We start from the raw sequence: 21,310 nt of genomic DNA, 5'->3' as shown, positions 1-21,310 counted from the left end.
AACCATCAAGTTTAAATGAACTAGAACCCATTCCACATCATGTGATGCTACTAGCACGATTTGACCAAATGTAGCTTAAGTCAAATGGTAGTTTAAGCACAGGGGTCAAAGTAGACATATATTGCTGATGCCAAAGCATGGTTATAATGCAAAATAAATGTTGCCATCACCAGTTACTCATGTCAGGTCAAAGACCTCAACTCCAAGTCAGAACCGTCAAAACAATACTGAGGACACAATTATTACAGTTAGCGTTTAATTGATGCCAAAACAAGAAAATGCAGTTACACACACAACCTGGACTAGAGTACCCATGAAATCTTGCATGGACCCCGAGCACCATGTCCCACGTCAGATATCCATGTTTGTGGTCAACGGGGGCCAGTGGCAGCTTCAGAGGTAGCGTCGTCAGACGGGCCAGTGGCAGCTTCAGAGGTAGCGTCGTCAGACGGGCCAGTGGCAGCTTCAGAGGTAGCGTCGTCAGACGGGCCAGTGGCAGCTTCAGAGGTAGCGTCGTCAGACGGGCCAGTGGCAGCTTCAGAGGTAGCGTCGTCAGACGGGCCAGTGGCAGCTTCAGAGGTAGCGTCGTCAGACGGGCCAGTGGCAGCTTCAGAGGTAGCGTCGTCAGACGGGCCAGTGGCAGCTTCAGAGGTAGCGTCGTCAGACGGGCCAGTGGCAGCTTCAGAGGTAGCGTCGTCAGACGGGCCAGTGGCAGCTTCAGAGGTAGCGTCGTCAGACGGGCCAGTGGCAGCTTCAGAGGTAGCGTCGTCAGACGGGCCAGTGGCAGCTTCAGAGGTAGCGTCGTCAGACGGGCCAGTGGCAGCTTCAGAGGTAGCGTCGTCAGACGGGCCAGCTTCAGAGGTAGCGTCGTCAGACGGGCCAGCTTCAGAGGTAGCGTCGTCAGAGGACAGGGCATCATTTGCCGGAGAGCTACCATGGTTTGGAGAAGCTTGGGATTCTACTTCATTAGTCTCAAAATACTCTAGAGAAAACAAAAAGGAACAGTTGGGTATTCTACAGCAACACAGCTGTTCTACACGGTCTAGGCCAAATTGCCATTAGAATGTTGAGCAACATGAACCCAACACAGATTTAAAAGTATATGTTTCAGGCCGTACCTTCTCTGTCTTGTTTAGCGTCAGACCCTATGGATCGGAGCAAGGCCAGGGCATGCACAATGGAGACGTCATTTGATGACAGCTCTGAAAACGTAGGTTAAGGTACACAAACAAAATGACCAAATCAAAGGGTTTGACAACATTATTTAGACTCTATGGTGTTGAATGAGTGTCAAACACAGCAGCACCATAGACACAGTACAAAGCTAGACGAGTAGGGGAAAGAAACACTTACCTCCAAGTCTCCTCTGCAGAGAGACTTGCTCTTGCTTCTGGGATTTTCCAACAGGGTAACAAGAAACTGAGGAGAAAGTGTTGACAGAAGTTGAGTTGACACAAAATAGCTACATATATTATTAGTGGTGAAGAATACAAGATGACCAATGCGGAAGAAACAGAACGTCACATTTGAATCTCCAACTTATAAAGTTAAACATATTTCCCAAACAAATCCATTCAACCCATATTAGTGAACCAACCTTTGACAACCCCCACAGTCAACACAAAGAGCAGTAATTCTCTCACACCTCCCATGATCATGAAAATAGTCTGTGTTATCAACAGGTAATGTCTTCCCATGGCCTGTATGAGGCTTATATAGGCCACTAATAACCTTTTACCTGACAAACATGACTTAACGATCAATTAACATGCTTGATTGAGGTGTTACATTCAGATAGAAATAGACCATGTAGAACGTATGTTGATTCTTTGGTGAGCAGGCAATCTTTTCTACTCCATATATTGCATTTATAGCTGTAATGTTTAACCCTAATGGTCTCAGCTCAGCAGTGGAAAGAAGTAGGCCTAATTATTTTAGGTGTAATATTCAAAGATATTAGGGGGAAATAAACACTGTACCCAAATCCACTTTTTACAATGCTCCTGGGAAATGGGTAGGCCTCCACCATATAGTCCTTCATAGTTTTACAGCTGTGTTATATTCCTTTATTTACATAGATCACATACATAAATATATATGTTAGCTGTAGGTAGCTTTGGGATAAAATTCCCATATTGTATTGTTACTAACATAAATCATAATATATCATATTTTCCTCATTTGCTCTGTAGGAGGTTCGTCATATGAAGGACATTCAAGTGGATGTGACCCCTAAACTGTAGGAGGGGCGACAGACATCCTGTAACGGATCTCCAAGCTAGTGTCTGAGGACCTGTAGGAGGCTGTGTCTACAGCTGTGGGGCAGGACAAGCATGGTAACCTAACCTCAATGTATGAAGGATTTTATTGTTAGGGATAGTAACCTCCAATCTTTTAAAATATGTCTCTGTGTCTCTCCACCAATCTCCCTTCTCTTCCCCATCCCCCAACCCACTTCAGTAGGTTCAGCCCAGGATAAGTGCACCATCCTGGCTGTGATCCCCAGTCCAGCTGCTCCATGTAACCTAGCTGGGAAGCAGGACCTCAGCGAATGTATGTGGTTGTTCCTTACTTTAACATAAAACTATCATAGATATTATGTACACCTAATTGTCTTCTCACATGTTCCCTTCGCCCTCCTCCTCAGACCGCTGCACCCTGACCTTTGACCCTTGCACGGCCAACGATCACCTGCTCCTCTCCCAAGAGAACGTACGAGGGCATCCCCAGGAAGGAAAAGGGGAAACGGTGTATGGTGGGAATGAACGATCTTCCCTAGAGCCTCCAGCTGGATGAGCGCCAGCTGAGCACCTGGCACAATGGGTCCCTGTGTAACCGATGTGAAATGGCTAGCTAGGTAGCAGTGGTGCGCGCTAGCAGCCTTTCAGTCGGTGACGTCACTTGCTCTGAAACCTTGAAGTAGTGGTTCCCCTTGCTCTGCAAGGGCCGCGGCTTTTGTGGAGCGATGGGTAATGATGCTTCATGGGTGGCTGTTGTTGATGTGTGCAGAGGGTCCCTGGTTCGCTCCTGGGTCGCGGCGAGGGGACAGACTAAACTTATACTGTTACATTGATGCTGTTGACCCGGATCACTGGTTGCTGTGGAAAAGGGGGAGGTCGAAAGGGGGGTGAATGTAACCGATGTGAAATGGCTAGCTAGGTAGCAGTGGTGCGCGCTAGCAGCCTTTCAGTCGGTGACGTCACTTGCTCTGAAACCTTGAAGTAGTGGTTCCCCTTGCTCTGCAAGGGCCGCGGCTTTTGTGGAGCGATGGGTAACGATGCTTCATGGGTGACTGTTGTTGATGTGTGCAGAGGGTCCCTGGTTCGCGCGAGTGGACGGACTAAAGTTATACTGTTACACCTGGAAACGGTGGCTGGCCACTGTCACCACTCCCGCATCAGAATGCTGCTGGACTACGAGGCTGGAAAACTGACGAACTACGGAGAAGGGCAGACAAGGCTGCATGACTCGCCTTCACTCAGGAGCTGTTCCTGACCTGTTGCCACGACGACAACACGAAAGGGGATGACGTGACCTAACAATCTCATATGGGACTATTCTCCGTAACCATATACTTAGATAGACATCGTATCATCGTATCTGTCCCATTATGGTGTCTGCAAGAGCACGGGCAGCGCCATTGAGGCCATCTCCATTTTTAAGTAGTCCATTTTCTTCTTCTACTACGTCTATGAGTTGGCAAACAAACTGAAAGAGTGCACACTGCCAACAAGAGTGTGTTTGAACAGGTATAAAGCCAAGGTTGGTGTTTTACTGCCAGCTGCAGATATGGAATGTTTTCTCACGAGCATAATTCATTGGCTGATCCCCCCTGGTGACCTGTATGGAATTCTGTGATCTTACCTTAACCTATAGGAAGTCCCACCCCATCCCCCCCTTTTGTCCTCAGAAAAGCCTAAATTCATCGGGGCATGGACTCTACAGGGATACTGGCCCATGTTGACTCCATTGCTTTCCACAGCTGTGTCAGGATGGCTGGATGTCCTTTGGGTGGTGGACATTCTTGATACACACGGGAAACCGCCACTTAATAACATACCACGTTTTATAGGCATGTAAATGTTTTGTCTTGCCCATTCACTCTCTGAATGTAACACATACAAAATCCCTGTCTCAATTGTCTCGAGGCTTAAAAATCCTTTAACCTGTCTCCTCCCCTAAATCTATACTGATGAAGTGGATTTAACAAGTGACATCAGTAAGTGATCATAGCTTTCATCTGGATTTACCTGGTCAATCTATGTCATGGAAAGAGCAGGTATTCTTAACTTTTTGTATATTCAGTGTTTATAAAGATGATATCTCTATCATTCTCTATTGGCTAGATATAGCTAGAACCATATTGTCTATACTTGTGTCACTAACCTTGGTCTAGGTGAGTAAAAACGTATATAGAGGGAAGCGAGCTATCTTTTTGGATTGAATCCTAGCCTCTGTCCCAGTTGGATACAAGGACACTGATGCCTGAATGGGTGAAAGCAATATGGCCTATCATTCTGCTCGATGTAGTTACCTCCATATTCCCTTCAACTATCGAGACTTCTAAGATCAGTTAGTTTTGGGAAAGTACTAGGACTGAAGTTTGCTCAGTGCCGGAAAAAATTAGAGGGAGCGCCATCATGGTTAGATTAAGACCCTGCGGAGCTGGTGTGCGATATGGGTCTTTAAAAGTACCTCCATTTTGTCTAACTAGGCGAGTCAGTTAAGAACAAACTCTTATTTACAATGACAGACTAAGAATAGTGGGTTAACTGCCTTGATCAGGGGAGAAACAACAGATTTTTACCTTGTCAGCTCAGAGATTCGATCTAGCAACATTTTGGTAACTGGCCCAACACTCTAACCACTAGGCCACCTGCTGCCTCAGTGCAGTGATGGGATATAACACTGTTCTCCAAATGTTACTTTTATCCAAACTGATACATCGAAAAGATTGAAATACTGCTTGGTTTCCGGCAACATGCCCTTTCTGTCCTCATGCTAGCTAGCAGTAGACAAAGCAGCCATTATGGAATGGCATGTCCCCGTTTGAGCAACAACGGAGCTGATTGGCTGACACGGCCATTTCAAAATAGCTGTGGTGGCTACTGCTAGGTAGCATGCGGATGAAAATGTTTAGGTTAACAATATTTCAATCTTCTCAATGTATCAGTTTGGATCAGTGATCCAGTCAGTTGGTTAATTTGAGTCCGGAAAACTGCAGAGTGATGTGATGCAAGGATTCTTATTTTTATTCCTTGATGTGATGTGGTGGGTGAGTGAGTGTGTGTGTTCTAGAATGTTCCGAAGAGTGACAGACAGGACATGACATCATAGGCCAACTGCTCTATACACACAAACACACAGACAGTAGCAGTAGTAGCATGTAGCTCAGATAATCTTTCCATATACACTGAACAAACATTTCACATTTCAAAGATTTTACTGAATTACAGTTCATATAAGGAAATCAGTCAATTTAAAAAAATTCATTAGGCGCTAATCTAATCTGTGTCATTGTGTTGTGTGACATCACTGTACACTTTAGTGGTCTTTTATTGTCCCCAGCACAAGATGCACATGTGTATTGATCATACTGTTTAATCAGCTTCTTGTTATGCCACAACTGTCAGGTGGATGAATTATCTTGGCAAAGGAGAAATGGGGATGTAAATACATGTGTGTGCACTAATTTTAAGAGAAGAAAGCTTTTTGTGCCTATGGAACATCTCTGGGATCTTTTTTCAGCTCATGAAACATGGGACCAACACTTTACATGGTGCATTAAAGGTAGAGTCACAAATTACACCATTTTTATTTTTTTCTCACATTTATTTAACCAGGTAGGCTAGTTGAGAACAAGTTCTCATTTGCAACTGCAACCTGGCCAAGATAAAGCAAAGCAGTGTAACACAGAGAACAACACAGAGTTACACATGGGATAAACAATAAACAAGCCAATAACACAATAAACAAGTCAATGACACAGTACAAAAAAGAAAGTCTATATACAATCAAGTTTCAATCAAGTTTATTTTATATAGCCCTTCGTACATCAGCTAATGTCTCGAAGTGCTGTACAGAGACCCAGCCTAAAACCCCAAACAGCTAGAATGCACATGTAGAAGCACGGTGGCTAGGAAAAACTCCCTAGAAAGGCCAAAACCTAGGAAGAAACCTAGAGAGGAACCAGGCTATGAGGGGTGGCCAGTCCTCTTCTGGCTGTGCCGGGTGGAGATTATAACAGAACTATGCCAAGATGTTCAAAAATGTTCATAAGTGACAAGCATGGTCAAATAATAATCATGAATAATATTCAGTTGGCTTTTCATAGCCGATCATTAAGAGTTGAAAAACAACAGGTCTGGGACAGGTGGCGATTCCATAACCGCAGGCAGAACAGCAGCAAGGCCAGGCGGACTGGGGACAGCAAGGAGCCACCACGCCCGGCAGTCCCGACGTATGGTCCCAGGGCTCAGGTCCTCCGAGAGAAAGAAAGAGAGAAGGAGAAAATTAGAGAGAGCCAAGATTTTCAAAATGTTCATAAATGACAAGCATGGTCAAATAATAATCAGGAATAAATCTGTTGGCTTTTCATAGTCGATCATTAAGAGTTGAAAACAGCAGGTCTGGGACAGGTAGGGGTTCCGTAACCGCAGGCAGAACCGTTGAAACTATACAGTGTGTGCAAAAGGCATGAGGAGGTAGGCAATAAATAGGTCATAGGAGCGAATAATTACAATTTAGCAGATTAACACTGGAGTGAAAAATGAGCAGATAATGATGTGCAAGTAGAGATAGTGGTGTGCAAAAGAGCAGAAAAGTAAATAAAATAAAAACAGTATGGGGATGAGGTAGGTAGATTGGGTGGGCTATTTACAGATGGACTATGTACAGCTGCAGCGATCGGGTTAGTTGCTCAGATAGTTGATGTTTAAAGTTGGTGAGGGAAATAAAAGTCTCCAACTTCAGCGATTTTTGCAATTGGTTCCAGTCACTGGCAGCAGAGAACTGGAAGGAAAGGCGGCCAAAATAGGTGTTGGCTTTGGGGATAACCAGTGAGATATACATGCTGGAGCACGTGCTACGGGTGGCTGTTGTTATCGTGACCAGTGAACTGAGATAAGGCGGAGCTTTACCTAGCATAGACTTATAGATGACCTAGAGCCAGTGGGTCTGGCGACGAATATGTAGCAAGGGCCAGCCGACAAGAGCATACAGGTCGCAGTGGTGGGTGGTATAAGGGGCTTTGGTAACAAAACGGATGGCACTGTGATAGACTGCATCCAGTTTGCTGAGTAGATTATTGGAAGCTATTTTGTAGATGACATCGCCGAAGTCGAGGATTGGTAGGATAGTCAGTTTTACTAGGGTAAGTTTGGCGGCGTGAGTGAAGGAGGCTTTGTTGCGAAATAGAAAGCCGATTCTAGATTTGATTTTGGATTGGAGATGTTTAATATGAGTCTGGAAGGAGAGTTTACAGTCTAGCCAGACACCTAGGTATTTGTAGTTGTCCACGTATTCTAGGTCGGAACCGTCCAGAGTAGTGATGCTAGTCGGGCGGGCGGGTGCGGGCAGCGAACGGTTGAAAAGCATGCATTTGGTTTTACTAGCGTTTAAGAGCAGTTGGAGGCCACGGAAGGAGCGTTGTATGGCATTGAAGCTCGTTTGGATATTAGTTAACACAGTGTCCAAAAAAGGGCCAGATGTATACAGAATGGTGTCGTCTGCGTAGAGGGGGATCAGGGAATCACACGCAGCAAGAGCGACATCGTTGAAATATACAGAGAAAAGAGTCGGCTTGAGAATTGAACCCTGTGGTACCCCCATAGAGACTGCCAGAGGTCCGGACAACAGGCCCTCCAATTTGACACACTGAACTCTGTCTGCGAAGTAGTTGGTGAACCAGGCGAGGCAGTCATTTGAGAAACCAAGGCTATTGAGTCTGCCGATAAGAATATGGTGATTGACAGAGTCGAAAGCCTTGGCCAGGTCAATGAATACAGCTCCACAGTACTGTCTTTTATCACTGGCGGTTATGATATCGTTTAGTACCTTGAGCGTGGCTGAGGTGCACCCATGACCAGCTCGGAAACTGAATTGCACAGCGGAGAAGGTACGGTGGTATTCGAAATGGTCAGTGATCTGTTAATTAACTTGGCTTTCAAAGACTTTAGAAAGGCAGAGCAGGATGGATATAGGTCTATAACTGTTTGGGTCTAGAGTGTCACCCCCTTTGAAGAGGGGGATGACCGCGGCAGCTTTCCAATCTTTAGGGATCTCGGACGATGCGAAAGAGAGGTTGAACAGACTGGTAATAGGGGTTGGAACAATGGCGGCGGATCATTTTAGAAAGAGAGGGTCCAGATTGTCTAGCCCAGCTGATTTGTACGGGTCCAGTTTTTGCAGCTCTTTCAGAACATCTGCTACCTGGATTTGGGTGAAGGAGAAGCTGGGGAGGCTCGGGCAAGTAGTTGCGGGGGGAGCGGAGCTGTTGGCAGGGGTTGGGGTAGCCAGGAGGAAAGCATGGCCAGCCGTAGAGAAATGCTTATTGAAATTTTCGATTATCATGGATTTATCGGTGGTGACCGTGTTACCTAGCCTCAATGCAGTGGGCAGCTGGGAGGAGGTGCTCTTGTTCTCCATGGACTTTACAGTGTCCCAAAACTTTTTGGAGTTAGAGCTACACTATGCCAATTTCTGCTTGGAAAAGCTACCAGACGTAGTCTGGTACCAATCAACATGACAGCCTTGAGTTGGGGAGGAGTGAGCACTTTGGGGTAGCGGTCAGGTCAGATGAAGTGAGGAAGAACAGATATCACTAAGGTTCTGTCTAGCAACAGAGATGCATTGGCTGTTCAGAGGTGTAGGAGGAGACTCAGCATAGGAGAAATATCAGTGCTTGTGTGAATATGTTTTTTGTCTAATGCAGCTGTCTTGACCCTCTGGGAATAATAAACTTGGTTTAAGCTTTCATAGTGTCCGTCGAGTTTTTACTCTGAGAATTAGAACCTAACAGTTGGCACTGTGAGCAGGGTTCACCACGATTTGCAGTCAAACTAGAGATTCTGAATCAGTGAAACAGAAACAAGGTAGGCACAGTTCCTACACCTGTTATCACTAATTCTGACATCTTGGGGAGATGAGAGTCGTAGGCTGAACCAACTATAGTGTACGGACCTAGAAAGCCTGAGCTTATTCAGTAGTCCCATTGTAATTATGACCGGTCGTAGCTTTGTGGTATATGGTAAGTTCTGGAATGTAAACCAGAACAGGCTGGTACCTGCAAAGGGTAAGTCCTAGGGGGTAAGACCCGGGTGGGGTTGGTTACCTGCTAATACCTGTAACGAGTGGGTGAAAGTCTCAGCCGCAGTGGACATGCAGCAGTAGAGTGGGTGTGGATGGATAAAATGACATGCTTGTGTACTAGGATAAAAAGTTGCCATTCAGGGTTAGAAGAAAAGCATTAAGATACTCAAACGCTGTTGGATTTGGTTGTATTAGCAATAAAGAGAGCAATAAAGAGAGGTTGGTTTTATGCCCTGTTAAGGTGGGGAACCATGACAGATTATGTGGAAATAGGAAGACAAGTGTGAATAATTTTGGTAATGTGTGTTATCAACAACAGTGATATTTGAACAGATTGGAGATGACTATCCATAACAATGTAATCCTTCATACAGTGAGGTTAGGTTAGGTTACCATGCTTGTCCTGAACCACAGCTGTAGACACAGCCTCCTCCAGGTCCTCAGACACTAGCTTGGAGATCCATTACAGGATGTCTGTCACCCCACTGAGCCCCTATTGCAGGTTAGGGGTCACATCCACTTGAATGTCCTTCATATGACGAACCTCCTACAGAGCAAATTAGGAAAATATGATATATTATGATTTATGTTAGTAACAAAACAATATGGGAATTTTATCCCAAAGCTACCTACAGCTAACATATATATTTATGTATGTGATCTATGTAAATAAAGGAATATAACATAGCTGTAAAACTGTGAAGGACTATATGGTGGAGGCCTACCCATTTCCCAGGAGCATTGTAAAAAGTGGATTTGTGTACAGTGTTTATTTCCCCCTAATATCTTTGAATATTACACCTAAAATAATTAGGCCTACTTCTTTTTACTGCTGAGCTGAGACCATTAGGGTTAAACATTACAGATATAAATGCATATATAAATATGGAGTAGAAAAGATAGCCTGCCCACCAAAGAATCAACATGTGTTCTACATGGTCTATTTCTATCTGAAAGTAACACCTCAATCAAGCTTGTTAATTGATCGTTAAGTCATGTTTGTCAGGTAAAAGGTCATTAGTGGCCTATATAAGCCTCATACAGGCCATGGGAAGACATTACCTGTTGATAACACAGACTATTTTCATGATCATGGGAGGTGTGAGAGAATTACTGCTCTTTGTGATGACTGTGGGGGTTGTGAAAGGTTGGTTCACTAATGTTTTATTTGGATTGAAGGGATTTGTTTGGGAAATATGCTGAACTTTATCAGTTGGAGATTAAAATTTGACTGTCTGTTTGTTTCCGCATTGGTCATCTGCTATTATTAATATATGTAGCTATTTTGTATCAACTCAACTTCTGTCAACACTTTCTCCTCAGTTTCTTGTTACCTTGTTGGAAAGTCCCAAAAGCAAGATCAAGTCTCTCTGCAGAGGAGACTTGGAGGTAAGTGTTTCTTTCCCCTACCCTTCTAGCAATGTTCCTCGTCACTGTGTATATGGTGTTGCTGTGTTTAACACCATACAGTAACTCAGTCTATCAAATGTTGTCAAACTCTTTGACTTGGTGGTGTTTGTGTACCTGAACTTTTTTTTCTTTTTTTCCCAGAGCTGTCATCAAATGACGCCTCCATTGTGCATGCCCTGGCCTTACTCCGATCCATAGGGTCTGATGCTAAACAAGACAGAGAAGGTAAGGTCTGAAACATACTTTTAGAACTGCGTTCAGTGGGGTACATGTTGGTCAACATTAAAATGGGAATTTGGCCATGACTGTGTAGAACAGATGTGCTCCTGTAGAATACCCAACGGTTCCTTGTCTTTTCTCTAGAGTATTTGGAGACTAAGTACAATCCCAAGCCTCTCCAAACCATGGTATCTCTCCAGCAAATGATGACCTGTCCTCTGAGGAGAAGCTGAGGTGCATGTCGTCTGAGTACTCTACTGCTACTGCTAAAGCTGCAACTGGGCCGTCTGACGATGTTGTACTGAACCTATATCATGTTAGTACAATTGAAAACCTACATCTTATCAACATACTCAGTCCATCATTCTGACAAAATAACACACTAGAGGTGGACCATACAGCTGAGCTGTGAGTCTAACACACAGCCAAGTCATTCACTCACTGGGATAAGGACATTAGTCAGAATGTAAATGATGTGGTCAACTCATTACCCATGTAAGCAGCCCAGTGGATTGCTCTACGGTCCTTCTTGTCAAAAGCATTAATTTTGGCTCCTCTGGAGAGAAGCAGCATCACCATCTAACAGGAAAAGGAGAGAGAAACAAAACACAGGCTGAGGAAAACTAAAGCAAGATCTGCTCAAATCTGGCGTCAAAGCCTCTCTTGAACAAACTCAAGCATACAACTAGGGCTGTGACGGTCATGGGACTTCAGGTGTCGGTGATTGGTGTGCCATATGTACAGTCATCGACAACTGAAAGCCGATGGGCGTAACATTAGCGTGTTTAGGCTTAACTGTCTTGCTCAAAGGCCCGTAGGTTAAGGGCAAACAAATGTTTTTTTTAATAAAGCATTCCATTAATCACATTTACAGACTTATGTAAGATAGTGGACTATTACTAATTTGGGTAGTTATCATTTAGAATAATGTAACTCGATCACTGTTCAATGCAGTGTGTGGTAGAGTAAGGCTAGGCTATGTCAGATGTGTTTCTCTTCACCAGATTTTTTGGGGGGCATTTTTAAAATGAATTATCATGCAATTCTACTACACTTTGACTAAAGATTAGCGGAATCTTTTTCAATATGACTTTCAAGTGGCACTGACCCAGGGATAAAGTTTAATATGCACAATCACTGTTTGTTTTTTTTGTAATGAGACAACATTTCCACCTCACTCCTCCGACCTACTGTAACAATGAAAAAGGTCAGGTGAAGGGCAGAGGCTACCCACCCACCCCCAGCCTGTAGGCTATAGTTACCCCCAGTCCCCACATTTCACCTCACCCCCTCCCAATGAACTGACCTTCATAGATTCTCTCCTATCAGCATATACAGTTGAAGTCGGAAGTCTACATACACCTCAGCCAAATACATTTAACCTCGGTTTTTCACAATTCCTGACATTTAATCCTAGTAAAAATTCCTTGACGTAGGTCAGTTAGGATCACCACTATATTTTAAGAATGTGAAATGTCAGAATAGTAGTGATTGATTTCAGCTTTTATTTCTCACATTCCCAGCGGGTCAGAAGTTTACATACACTCACTTAGTATTTTGGGTAGCCTTCCACAAGCTTCCCACAATAAGTTGGGTGAATTTTGGCCCATTCCTCCTGACAGAGCTGGTGTAACTGAGTCAGGTTTGTAGACCTCCTTGTTCGCAAATGCTTTTTCAGTTCTGCCCATAAATTTTCTATGGGAATGAGGTCAGGGCTTTGTGATGGCCACTCCAATATCTTGACTTTGTTGTCCTTAATCCATTTTGCCACAACTTTGGAAGTATGCTTGGGGTCATTGTCCATTTGGAAGACCCATTTGTGACCAAGCTTTAACTTCCTGACTGTTTTGATGTTGCTTCAATATATCCACATTTTCCTACCTCATGATGCCATCTATTTTGTGAAGTGCACCAGTCCCTCCTGCAGCAAAGCACCCCCACAACATGATGCTGCCACCCCCGTGCTTCACAGTTGGGATGGTGTTCTTTGGCTTGCAAGCCTCACCCTTTTTCCTCCAAACATAACAATGGTCATTATGGCCTAACAGTTCTATTTTTGTCTCATCAGACCAGAGGACATTCCTCCAAAAAGTTTGATCTTAGTCCCCATGTGCAGTTGCAAACCGTAGTTTGGCTTTTATGGTGGTTTTGGAGCAGTGGCTTCTTCCTTGGTGAGCGGCCTTTCAGGTTATGTCTATATAGGACTCGTTTTACTGTGGATATAGATACTTTTGTACCAGTTTCCTCCAGCATCTTCAAGGTCCTTTGCTGTTGTTCTGGGATTGATTTGCACTTTTCTCACCAAAGTACGTTAATCTCTAGGAGACAGAACGTGTCTCCTTCCTGAGCGGTAGGACGGCTGCGTGGTCCCATGTTTATACTTGCGTACTATTGTTTGTACAGATGAACATGGTACCTTCAGGCGTTTGGAAATTGCTCCCAAGGATGAACCAGACTTGTGAAGGTCCCAAAAAAATTCTGAGGTCTTGGCTGTTTTCTTTTGATTTTCCCACTGAGTTTGAATGTAGGTTTTGACTGATTGACTCAAATGATGTCAATTAGACTGTCAGAAGCTTCTAAAGCCATGAGATTTCCCAAGCTGTTTAAAGGCACAGTCAACTTAGTGAATGTAAACTTCTGACCCACTGGAACTGTGATACAGTGAAATAATCTGTCTGTAAACAATTGTTGGAAAAATTACTTGTCATGCACAAAGTAGATGTCCTAAATGACTTGCCAAAACTATAGTTAAGAAGAAATTTGTGGAATGGTTGCACAACGAGTTCTAATGACTCCAACCTAAGTGTATGTAAACTTCTGACTTAACTGTAGAGCAGATCTGCTGATTGTGGCGCATCAAAAGATAGTTGGAGAGAAGATGTACACAGTTTAATAGATGGACAAAGTCAGCAGAACAATAATAAATAGTTACCGCTGCTGCTCTGGGTAAAGTGTATCTACGGCAAGAAAGTTGATTAAAAACGTGGCTTTCTTGACTCGTTTTATTTTCACGGCGGTCTTCACCCAAAACTGTCAATGTTATCCAATTACCGTCACAGCCCTACATTTACATTTACATTTACATTTAAGTCATTTAGCAGACGCTCTTATCCAGAGCGACTTACAAGTACATACATTCATACTTTTTTTGTACTGGCCCCCCGTGGGAATCGAACCCACAACCCTGGCGTTGCAAGCGCCATGCTCTACCAACTGAGCCACACGGGGCCCTACATACAACCATTGTAACTAAGGGGATGCATCATGAAATCAACCTGGGGATAGGACAGGTATAAAGTGTAGACTACAGCGTGTAATCATGTCCATGCTAATTGCTAACCTCCAGGTGTCCGCTGAAGGCTGCATGGTGCAGCGCCGTGCGCCCGGCCCGGTCCGACACGTTCACATTGCTGAGGAGAGGGACCAGGGCCTCAGCACAGCGGACCGCCTTATTGGCCGCAGCAATGTGGAGCGGCGTCTGCCAGTTCTTGTCCCTGGCGTTCACATCAGCAGAGTGTTTCAATAGCACCTGGACTGCCTCCTACAGGAGCACAATTCAAATCATGTTCAACTTTGTTTAAAGGCATTTACTCTGGCTCCTGGGACAGACAGACTCTGGGGTGATAAGGCAACAACTTAAATAGCTGGAGCACAGAAACCAGTGTCCAAAATAACACCCTAATACCTTTTATCGTGCACTACTTCTGACCAGGGCACATAGGGCTTTCCTTAGGGCTCAGGTCAAAAGTAGTGCACTATATAGGGAGCCATTTAGAACCCACTCAAAGCCTCTTGTAGAGGGCTATTCTGGGACATGGACTTTCATTACACAGCAACACTGAAGAAAATGTCATGTCACTGAGTGGAGAGGAGTAGAAGTAGCTCAGCCAACGTGAGATGAGGTGCAACCCACAATCATGGGGACATTTGGGAGGAACAGGTGCGACTCTCGCTCACAATTTAAATCTTGATGCTAAACTTATCAAGTTAAAATCGGGACGTTTCAGCTGTCAATGGCCTTCTTTATTTTTTATTTTATTTTTTATAAATACGTCGGCTGCACATAAGCTCTTTAATGGTGGTAAGTATGAGGGAAACGGTCACATGCAAACACAACAAGCATCAAAACAGAAGTCAAAATCCGATGGACATGAGTCATAGCGTAATCATTCTCTTCAATGATAACCTTACCTGATAGTATGAGTAGCTCTAGAATTTCTGTATCTCCTAGATAGGCAGCGGCATGCAACGGTGTCCGCTTCTCATTGTCCTGTAGGGAAGAGCCAATAAGTGTCATAGCTGTTTCATATTCAGCCATTGTGGATACAGGGATACATTTGATTTTAATCGTACTCGTTTATACATTGTTATGGCTTGGATACTTCAGATGACAGCTGGATATTTATGCCTCTAACTAGCCTACACACTGTAACTAGGCTACATACTGTAACTAACGGTATTCAATTGCGTTTCCTTTGAAAAGGTGCAGATGGACTCAGCTTGGAACCAGCTATGTAGTATCCACTGTCATCTTCGTGATAATGCTTTATACTGTTGAGTTTCTCTTTACAATAACTAAAAACAACCCGCTAACCTTAACCGGGGATGCAACAGATTGGCGATGAGGCACCGGAGTTTTTGTCCGAAGGGGAACAGAGCGAGCAAGAACGTGTTACCTCCATCGAGACGGTCTGTGTAGAAGAGCTAGCACGGAAGAGGTCGTTCGACAAGCCCGAGGATTTCCACCTCGAGGAAAGTTTTGAAGCTAATGGGCTCAAGTACGAGGATATGTCTAAAACCATTTTTCTGATGATTGTTGGTAGAAAGACTATTTGTTAATGGGAACTTAATGTGCCACAGAAACCAAGTGAAAAAAACGCTGACAGTTGGTTGCGCTGTTAGTCACTACGTACCGAGGACAAATTGTATTGCTGAAAGATGCTAGTTTCATGTGAGTCAGTCAACTCGAGGGAGAGTCGATTAGTGAGTAACGTTACTTGGCTAGTCTAAGTAAATTCAGTCTGTCAGTACGTGATATGTGTGTGGTGTTGGAAGTGCAGAGCTGAGAGACCGTTTATTGAATGTAGCTCACACAAGACTTAACATTAGCACTGACTGTGAATATGGGACTTTCTTTTGAACAAGGAAAAGCACACTGCAGTTTTCACAAAATACTTTCAAAGCAAATGCAGTTGAGAAGAAAAGCGTTGCTAAGAAAACGGAGGCAACCCGTAAACCATGTTACCATTGTGTGGGAAAAGGGCACAAGCCAGATGAGTGCCGCTATATGGATTATGAGTGTCTGGAGTGCAAGAAGAAAGGACACATAGCCAGGACATGCCGCTCGCGTCAAGTGGGAAACAATTAAACGAGGCAAGTGACATGGAATAAGCACCTGGATGCTACTGAGAGAGGCCTCCTCACTGTGACTGCAGAAAGACGAGTGGAGCGACGATGATCAGGGCAACGCACACCAGCGAGAGAGAGGACAAGAACGTCATTCCAACACAGAGGAGCATTGCATCGCCCTCAAGCGCCAGAGTTGAGCATTACATCTCAAATGAGAGTGAGAACTCTGATAAAGGGACCTCAGCCGTTGTCACCACTGACTATGAGTTGGGTAATGTAAAAGGAACTGAACTGGTTGCATTAGAGGTAAAGACTATGTGTATGTAAGGATAGATGATGTGAGACTCAACATGGAAGTTGATACAGGTGCAGCAGTTTGATATCAGAGAGGTTGTTCAACCGCAAGTTCAAAAGTGCAAAATTGAGCCCTGCAAACTGGGTGTTAAAAACATAGTCATTAGTTCTAAGTGGGAAAATCTCAGTCCCTTGACTGTACTCCCAAGTGTAATGGGAGTACAACGTTTTTCGACTTGCTGGTGGTAAAAGGAAATGGTCCTGCCCTGCTGGGTAGAGACGGGCTCAGTCGGTTGACGCTAGACTGGTCACGTGTACACAGAGTAACAGCTGTAGAGACAGATGGTTTGTGTGAAAATATTGCTGTGTTTCAGCCAGAGTTAGGAATGCTAAAAGGTATCACAGCCAAGTACATGTAACTAATAGGGCTGTACATCATTTCTGCAGTCCTCGCCCAGTGCCGTATGCACTTAGAGAAGCTGTTGAAAAACAGCTAGTTACGGTTGGAGTCAGAAGGGGTCCTTACTACAGTCAATGGGCTGTTCCAATTGTGTGTGTCCTGAAAACAGACAATACTGTAAGAATATGTGGAGATTACAAGGTAACTATCAATCCGTGGCTGGAAGTAGATCAGTATCCCTTACCGAAAACACAGGACTTGTTCACAAAGCTGACCGGGGGTGAGACGTTAACAAAGCTGGATTTGTCACAGGCATACGAGCAAGTACAGTTAGAGGAGCGGTCTAAGCACTATCTCACCATGAATACACAGAAGTTTTTTTTTTTAAGGTCAACAGGCTTCCTTATGGTGTTGCCTGTGCGTCAGATATTTTTCAGAAAATGATGGATCAGATCCTACAAGGTATAGAAGGGGTAATCTGTTATATTGATGATATGCGTGACACAGAAGAAATCTTGTAGAAGTCCTAAAGACAAAGCCTGCAATCAGAATGTTAAAAGAGAGATGTTCTTTCTTCCAGAACAGCATAGCCTATCTAGGTCATGTGACAGATGCAGAAAGGATACGCCCCATGAAACAGAACTGAAGCTATTGAGAAGGCTCCCATTCCTACAAACACCACTGAGCTCAGGTCTTATCTTTCCTTACTTAACTATTATGGCAAATTCATTCCAAATCTGTCTACCATAGTTAAGCCTATGACCGCTCTACTGCAGAAAGATGTAAAATGGGAATGGTCCCAGAAAAGCCTACGACACATCTACTTAGTAGCCAAGTGTTAGTTCACAACAACCCAGAGCTGCCGCTCATACTAGCCTGTGGTGCTTCACTGGTAGGTGTGGGGATGCAACAGCCCTGACTATGAGAGGGCGTTTACGGGACTGGCACTCCTGGGGAGCAGGGGCCAGTGTGGTTGTCAGGTCCTCCTTGGGTGGGGAAGTGGATGGAACCTCTGGAACCTCACACTCAGCATCTGTGATAAGAATATTTCATAATCAGAAAATGAACGTGTGTGTTTGTCTGTCCGTCTGCCTGTCTATCCGTCTGTCTGTCTGCCTGTCTGTCCACCTGTATCTGTAGTCACTGTTTTAACAAGCTGGCCATAGGGTGATACATCAATATGACATTATCGATGCTTATCACTTACTCTGTGAAATACGAGTCTCTCTGAGACGTTTGGTAGGCAGCGCATCCTGTTCAGGGTGGCTCTTCGGTTCCCCTTTTGTCTTGAACAGCTGTTGACAAAACACATCAGGACAACTGAGCCTGTGTAAAATATATGGTATGCATCTCAAAAGGCACCCTATTGGCTACGTAAGGCACTACTTTTGACAAGGGCCCATAGAGCTCTGGTCAAAAGTAGTGCACTATATAGGGAATAGGGTGCAATTTGGGACACAGGCATTGACTCTCTCCCATGTGTATTAGGATTGTATTACAGCGGCCTCACTCAACCTCCTAAAGACAATGACAACAGCATTGTTCTAATGCTGAGAGACAATACGGGTTTAGCAAATCTGTAGGGTACATTTCAGCCCTGCCTTACAGAGGTAATCTCAAAACACAGAGCCCCCTACCTTCATCCTGATCTTTGGAATCTTGCCAATTTTGGGTAGGAAGTGCCACTTCCTGTTCTTCTTAGTCTCCTCCCCTCTGGCAGAGGGAAGGCGGGCCATGCCGTCAGCCTTTACATCAGCCGGGCTAAGGCCCCTGGCAGGGAATTCCTCAGTAGCATTAATGTCAGCCACAACACCATGAGTGATGTCACTTGCGGCATTGCTGGTGTCTAAATAAGAAGAGCAAGCTGGTGTGACTGACCTGGGTACAATAACTGGGAGAAGAGGACGCAACAATGGAAAGCAGTCACTGCGTTCCAAAAGGCATTCTCTTCCCTTTATAGTGCACAACTTTTGAACAGGGCCCATAGGGTCTGGCTCTGGTCAAAAGTAGTGCACTAAACATGGAAGGTGCCATTTTGGACACAACCAGTGAAGTTCACATCATAAAACGCAATGTGTCATGTTACAATGAAGTCCTATGGAGATGAGGTACTTTCACTTACCACCCTCCATTGCGGACTTGGACAGATCAGTCAGGCTGTCCATCACCATGTCTGTCATCAACTTGATGACCTGATCCAAAACCCTGTCAGCAGTGGGTGGCATAGGCCTACCCAAACACTGCCCCAGGAGTCTGCTAACAGAAGTGTGGGCAAAGCTGTAAACGAGCTCTGACGCATCGTCCTTTGACAGCTTCCTCAGTGCTGGCTTTGGCAGCGCTGGTTGAGAGAGGCTTCTGTGGCCAGTCATGGATTGAAGCTGGCGGCTTATGGCTATCTCCTGAATGAGACCATGGACCTTTGCGATCAGGTTGCCAGACGCATCTTGAAGGGCTTCAATTGACAGAAGCCTATCCAGATTTTCTTCTGCTGAAGTCATCTCTGGGTCGTCTGCCTTCAATGTGTCCATTATAGTTTTCACTATGATACCGGTGTCAGATATGTTCATTTCTTGTTGGCTCACAAGCGCTGACTGTGAACCTGTCTTGTCCATTGCGTTAGAGGTATGGCATTCTGTCCTTGTGATCTCATCGGCAGCGCTCATGTCAGGCAACAGGTCAAGGCTCTCCAGTAGAGAGTCTAACATATTAGTGGCTATCAGACACTCCTCACTTGCATTCTGCCCAACAGATGAACTCTCAGAGTTGGCCAATCTGCACTTGATCACATTTAGGATCAAGCTGAGCGTCTTCTTTGCAGTTTTGCTAAAGCCTTCTTGGCTGACTGCCACTGTTCCGTCTTGTAGAGCCACAAGAGGTTCACAACTTTCACTCAATCCACTACCATGGAGAGGAGAGGCTCTCTTCAAACTGGTGTCGCTCACAACTGACATACTCCTGGTGGGCAGACTGACATCCTCACTGCATGTGTCAATTACATGGTGGTCTGTGGAGGAGCCACTCGAAGACACAAGGGCTTTAAACCTTTTAGTCAAACTGACTTTTGAAAATGGCTTCTCACTTCTCACAGACGGAGGGCGGGTCCTGTCCTTAACAAGAGCAGTGTCAGGGGACTTCGAGCATCTGAGTGTCTCCACAGGGGTGAAGTCCAGCACATCTTTAGCTGTGGTGACTGACACGGGTGGAAAAGACAAAAAGACGTTCAGTCTATCCTTTACTCTGTGGTACATGATTTGAGCAGCAAAAAATGAGTTGTCAAAGACAACTCTGGGATTGAGTTGGGACTGCAGCTTTTTCTCTCCTAGTGGGAAGGAGTCTGCGTCCTCCACTGTGTACTGGGATACACTTTCAAGGTCTTGCATGACCATATTCACTATATCTTCAGTTGTAGAAACCACATGGTGTGAGAAGGTGATGCTAGGCATGCTCTGTGGCAAAGAACAGTTGGCTTCGCTAGCAGCTCTGAGAATGGCCTCACGCACAATCTGTTTGGCCTTAGCTCGGAACTCAGCACTGTGAATGCTCTGGATGGAAATGTTAGAGGTTCTGCTGGCTGCACTACGAGATCGCGTGAGCGTGGCAATCTCAGCTGACGCCACGTCACTCGAAATGCAGAGGTCCTCCAATTTCGAAATGATCGTGTCCAACTTCTGGTTGAGGTCAAAGGACGCATTTGACGTGTTCTCCCCAACGGAAGCGAAGCGGTCTTCCTTTGAAGTCTCCAACCTCAGCACCGAGATCACCTGTTTGATGACCCCTTTAGTGCAGGTGTCGAGGGTGAACTGGTGGGCTGAGGCTGAGGACATAGAAGAGCTATTACTGTCTGTCTTCTGTACAGGAGATACCTCCACAGTGGTCTCAGTTACAAGTAGTCTAGTGTCATAGAGCTCAATTTGCACAGGAGTATTTTTTCCCTCAGTGAGAAGGTGAGAGGTGAAAAGCTTCCTCAGTTTGTCCAGGGTTTTGGTATAAATCTTCTGGGAACCTGAACTCACTTCCACCCAGAACATTTTGCGACCTGATTTCGTACGCATGGAGGCCTTATTGACCTCAAATACCTCATGCAGGTCGGAAATAATTCCACCAAATAGATCAGAGGATGCTTCCTCAATATTCTCCGCGGAAACACAGACAGACAGAACTTCCGACAGTTTCCCACAAGTGTCGGTTTTATCCAGCACGCCAGTATATGTCACAGCTGCATCCTGAATGACCTGAGTGATGCATTGCTCAGCTTTGACGATATACTCCTCCACTGGTTGACCATGGAGGATGTCAACTTTATCAGCAGGGAGCACCTTCTGAATACTC

At 44.8% G+C, this 21,310-nt stretch overlaps 3 protein-coding genes and 1 non-coding gene across 6 annotated transcripts; 1 reads left to right on the top strand and 3 right to left on the bottom strand.

Moving 5' to 3' along the window:
* Window positions 1-239: 239 nt before the first annotated feature.
* LOC129847613 (polysialoglycoprotein-like) lies at window positions 240-15,204 on the bottom strand. 3 transcript variants are annotated; one of them, XR_008758444.1, is made up of 6 exons: window positions 15,130-15,204; window positions 14,279-14,479; window positions 11,430-11,517; window positions 10,834-10,926; window positions 9,703-9,856; window positions 1,354-1,419 (listed from the first exon to the last, which is right to left on the bottom strand). XR_008758444.1 is itself a non-coding variant. In XM_055915363.1 (4 exons), the coding sequence occupies exons 1-4, from the start codon at window positions 1,695-1,697 to the stop codon at window positions 372-374; spliced, it is 861 nt and encodes a 286-aa protein (XP_055771338.1). In that variant the 5' UTR covers window positions 1,698-1,699; the 3' UTR covers window positions 240-371. The 3 variants fall into 3 exon arrangements, 1 of the variants encoding a protein (XP_055771338.1); XR_008758443.1 differs by lacking the exon at window positions 1,354-1,419 and adding an exon at window positions 5,812-6,482 and having other exon boundaries at window positions 15,130-15,201; XM_055915363.1 differs by lacking the exons at window positions 9,703-9,856; window positions 10,834-10,926; window positions 11,430-11,517; window positions 14,279-14,479; window positions 15,130-15,204 and adding exons at window positions 240-982; window positions 1,119-1,202; window positions 1,598-1,699.
* LOC129847614 (polysialoglycoprotein-like) lies at window positions 10,379-11,285 on the top strand. Its single transcript, XM_055915364.1, has 4 exons — window positions 10,379-10,456; window positions 10,633-10,698; window positions 10,861-10,944; window positions 11,083-11,285. The coding sequence occupies exons 1-4, from the start codon at window positions 10,396-10,398 to the stop codon at window positions 11,169-11,171; spliced, it is 300 nt and encodes a 99-aa protein (XP_055771339.1). The 5' UTR covers window positions 10,379-10,395; the 3' UTR covers window positions 11,172-11,285.
* On the bottom strand, window positions 14,093-14,168 carry trnaa-ugc (transfer RNA alanine (anticodon UGC)). Its single transcript has one exon. It is a non-coding gene; the product is annotated as a tRNA-Ala (tRNA).
* A 2,654-nt stretch (window positions 15,205-17,858) lies between the features above and the next one.
* LOC129847612 (uncharacterized) lies at window positions 17,859-21,304 on the bottom strand. The gene is made up of 3 exons (XM_055915362.1): window positions 18,619-21,304; window positions 18,189-18,276; window positions 17,859-18,014 (listed from the first exon to the last, which is right to left on the bottom strand). Exon 1 carries the CDS (start codon window positions 21,031-21,033, stop codon window positions 19,096-19,098), a length of 1,938 nt encoding a protein of 645 aa, XP_055771337.1. The 5' UTR covers window positions 21,034-21,304; the 3' UTR covers window positions 17,859-18,014; window positions 18,189-18,276; window positions 18,619-19,095.
* Window positions 21,305-21,310: the final 6 nt, after the last annotated feature.

Source organism: Salvelinus fontinalis, unplaced genomic scaffold (assembly GCF_029448725.1).
Source record: "Salvelinus fontinalis isolate EN_2023a unplaced genomic scaffold, ASM2944872v1 scaffold_0895, whole genome shotgun sequence".
NCBI classification, from domain to species: Eukaryota; Metazoa; Chordata; class Actinopteri; order Salmoniformes; family Salmonidae; genus Salvelinus; species Salvelinus fontinalis.
This window is presented reverse-complemented; position numbering and strand designations above follow the sequence as displayed.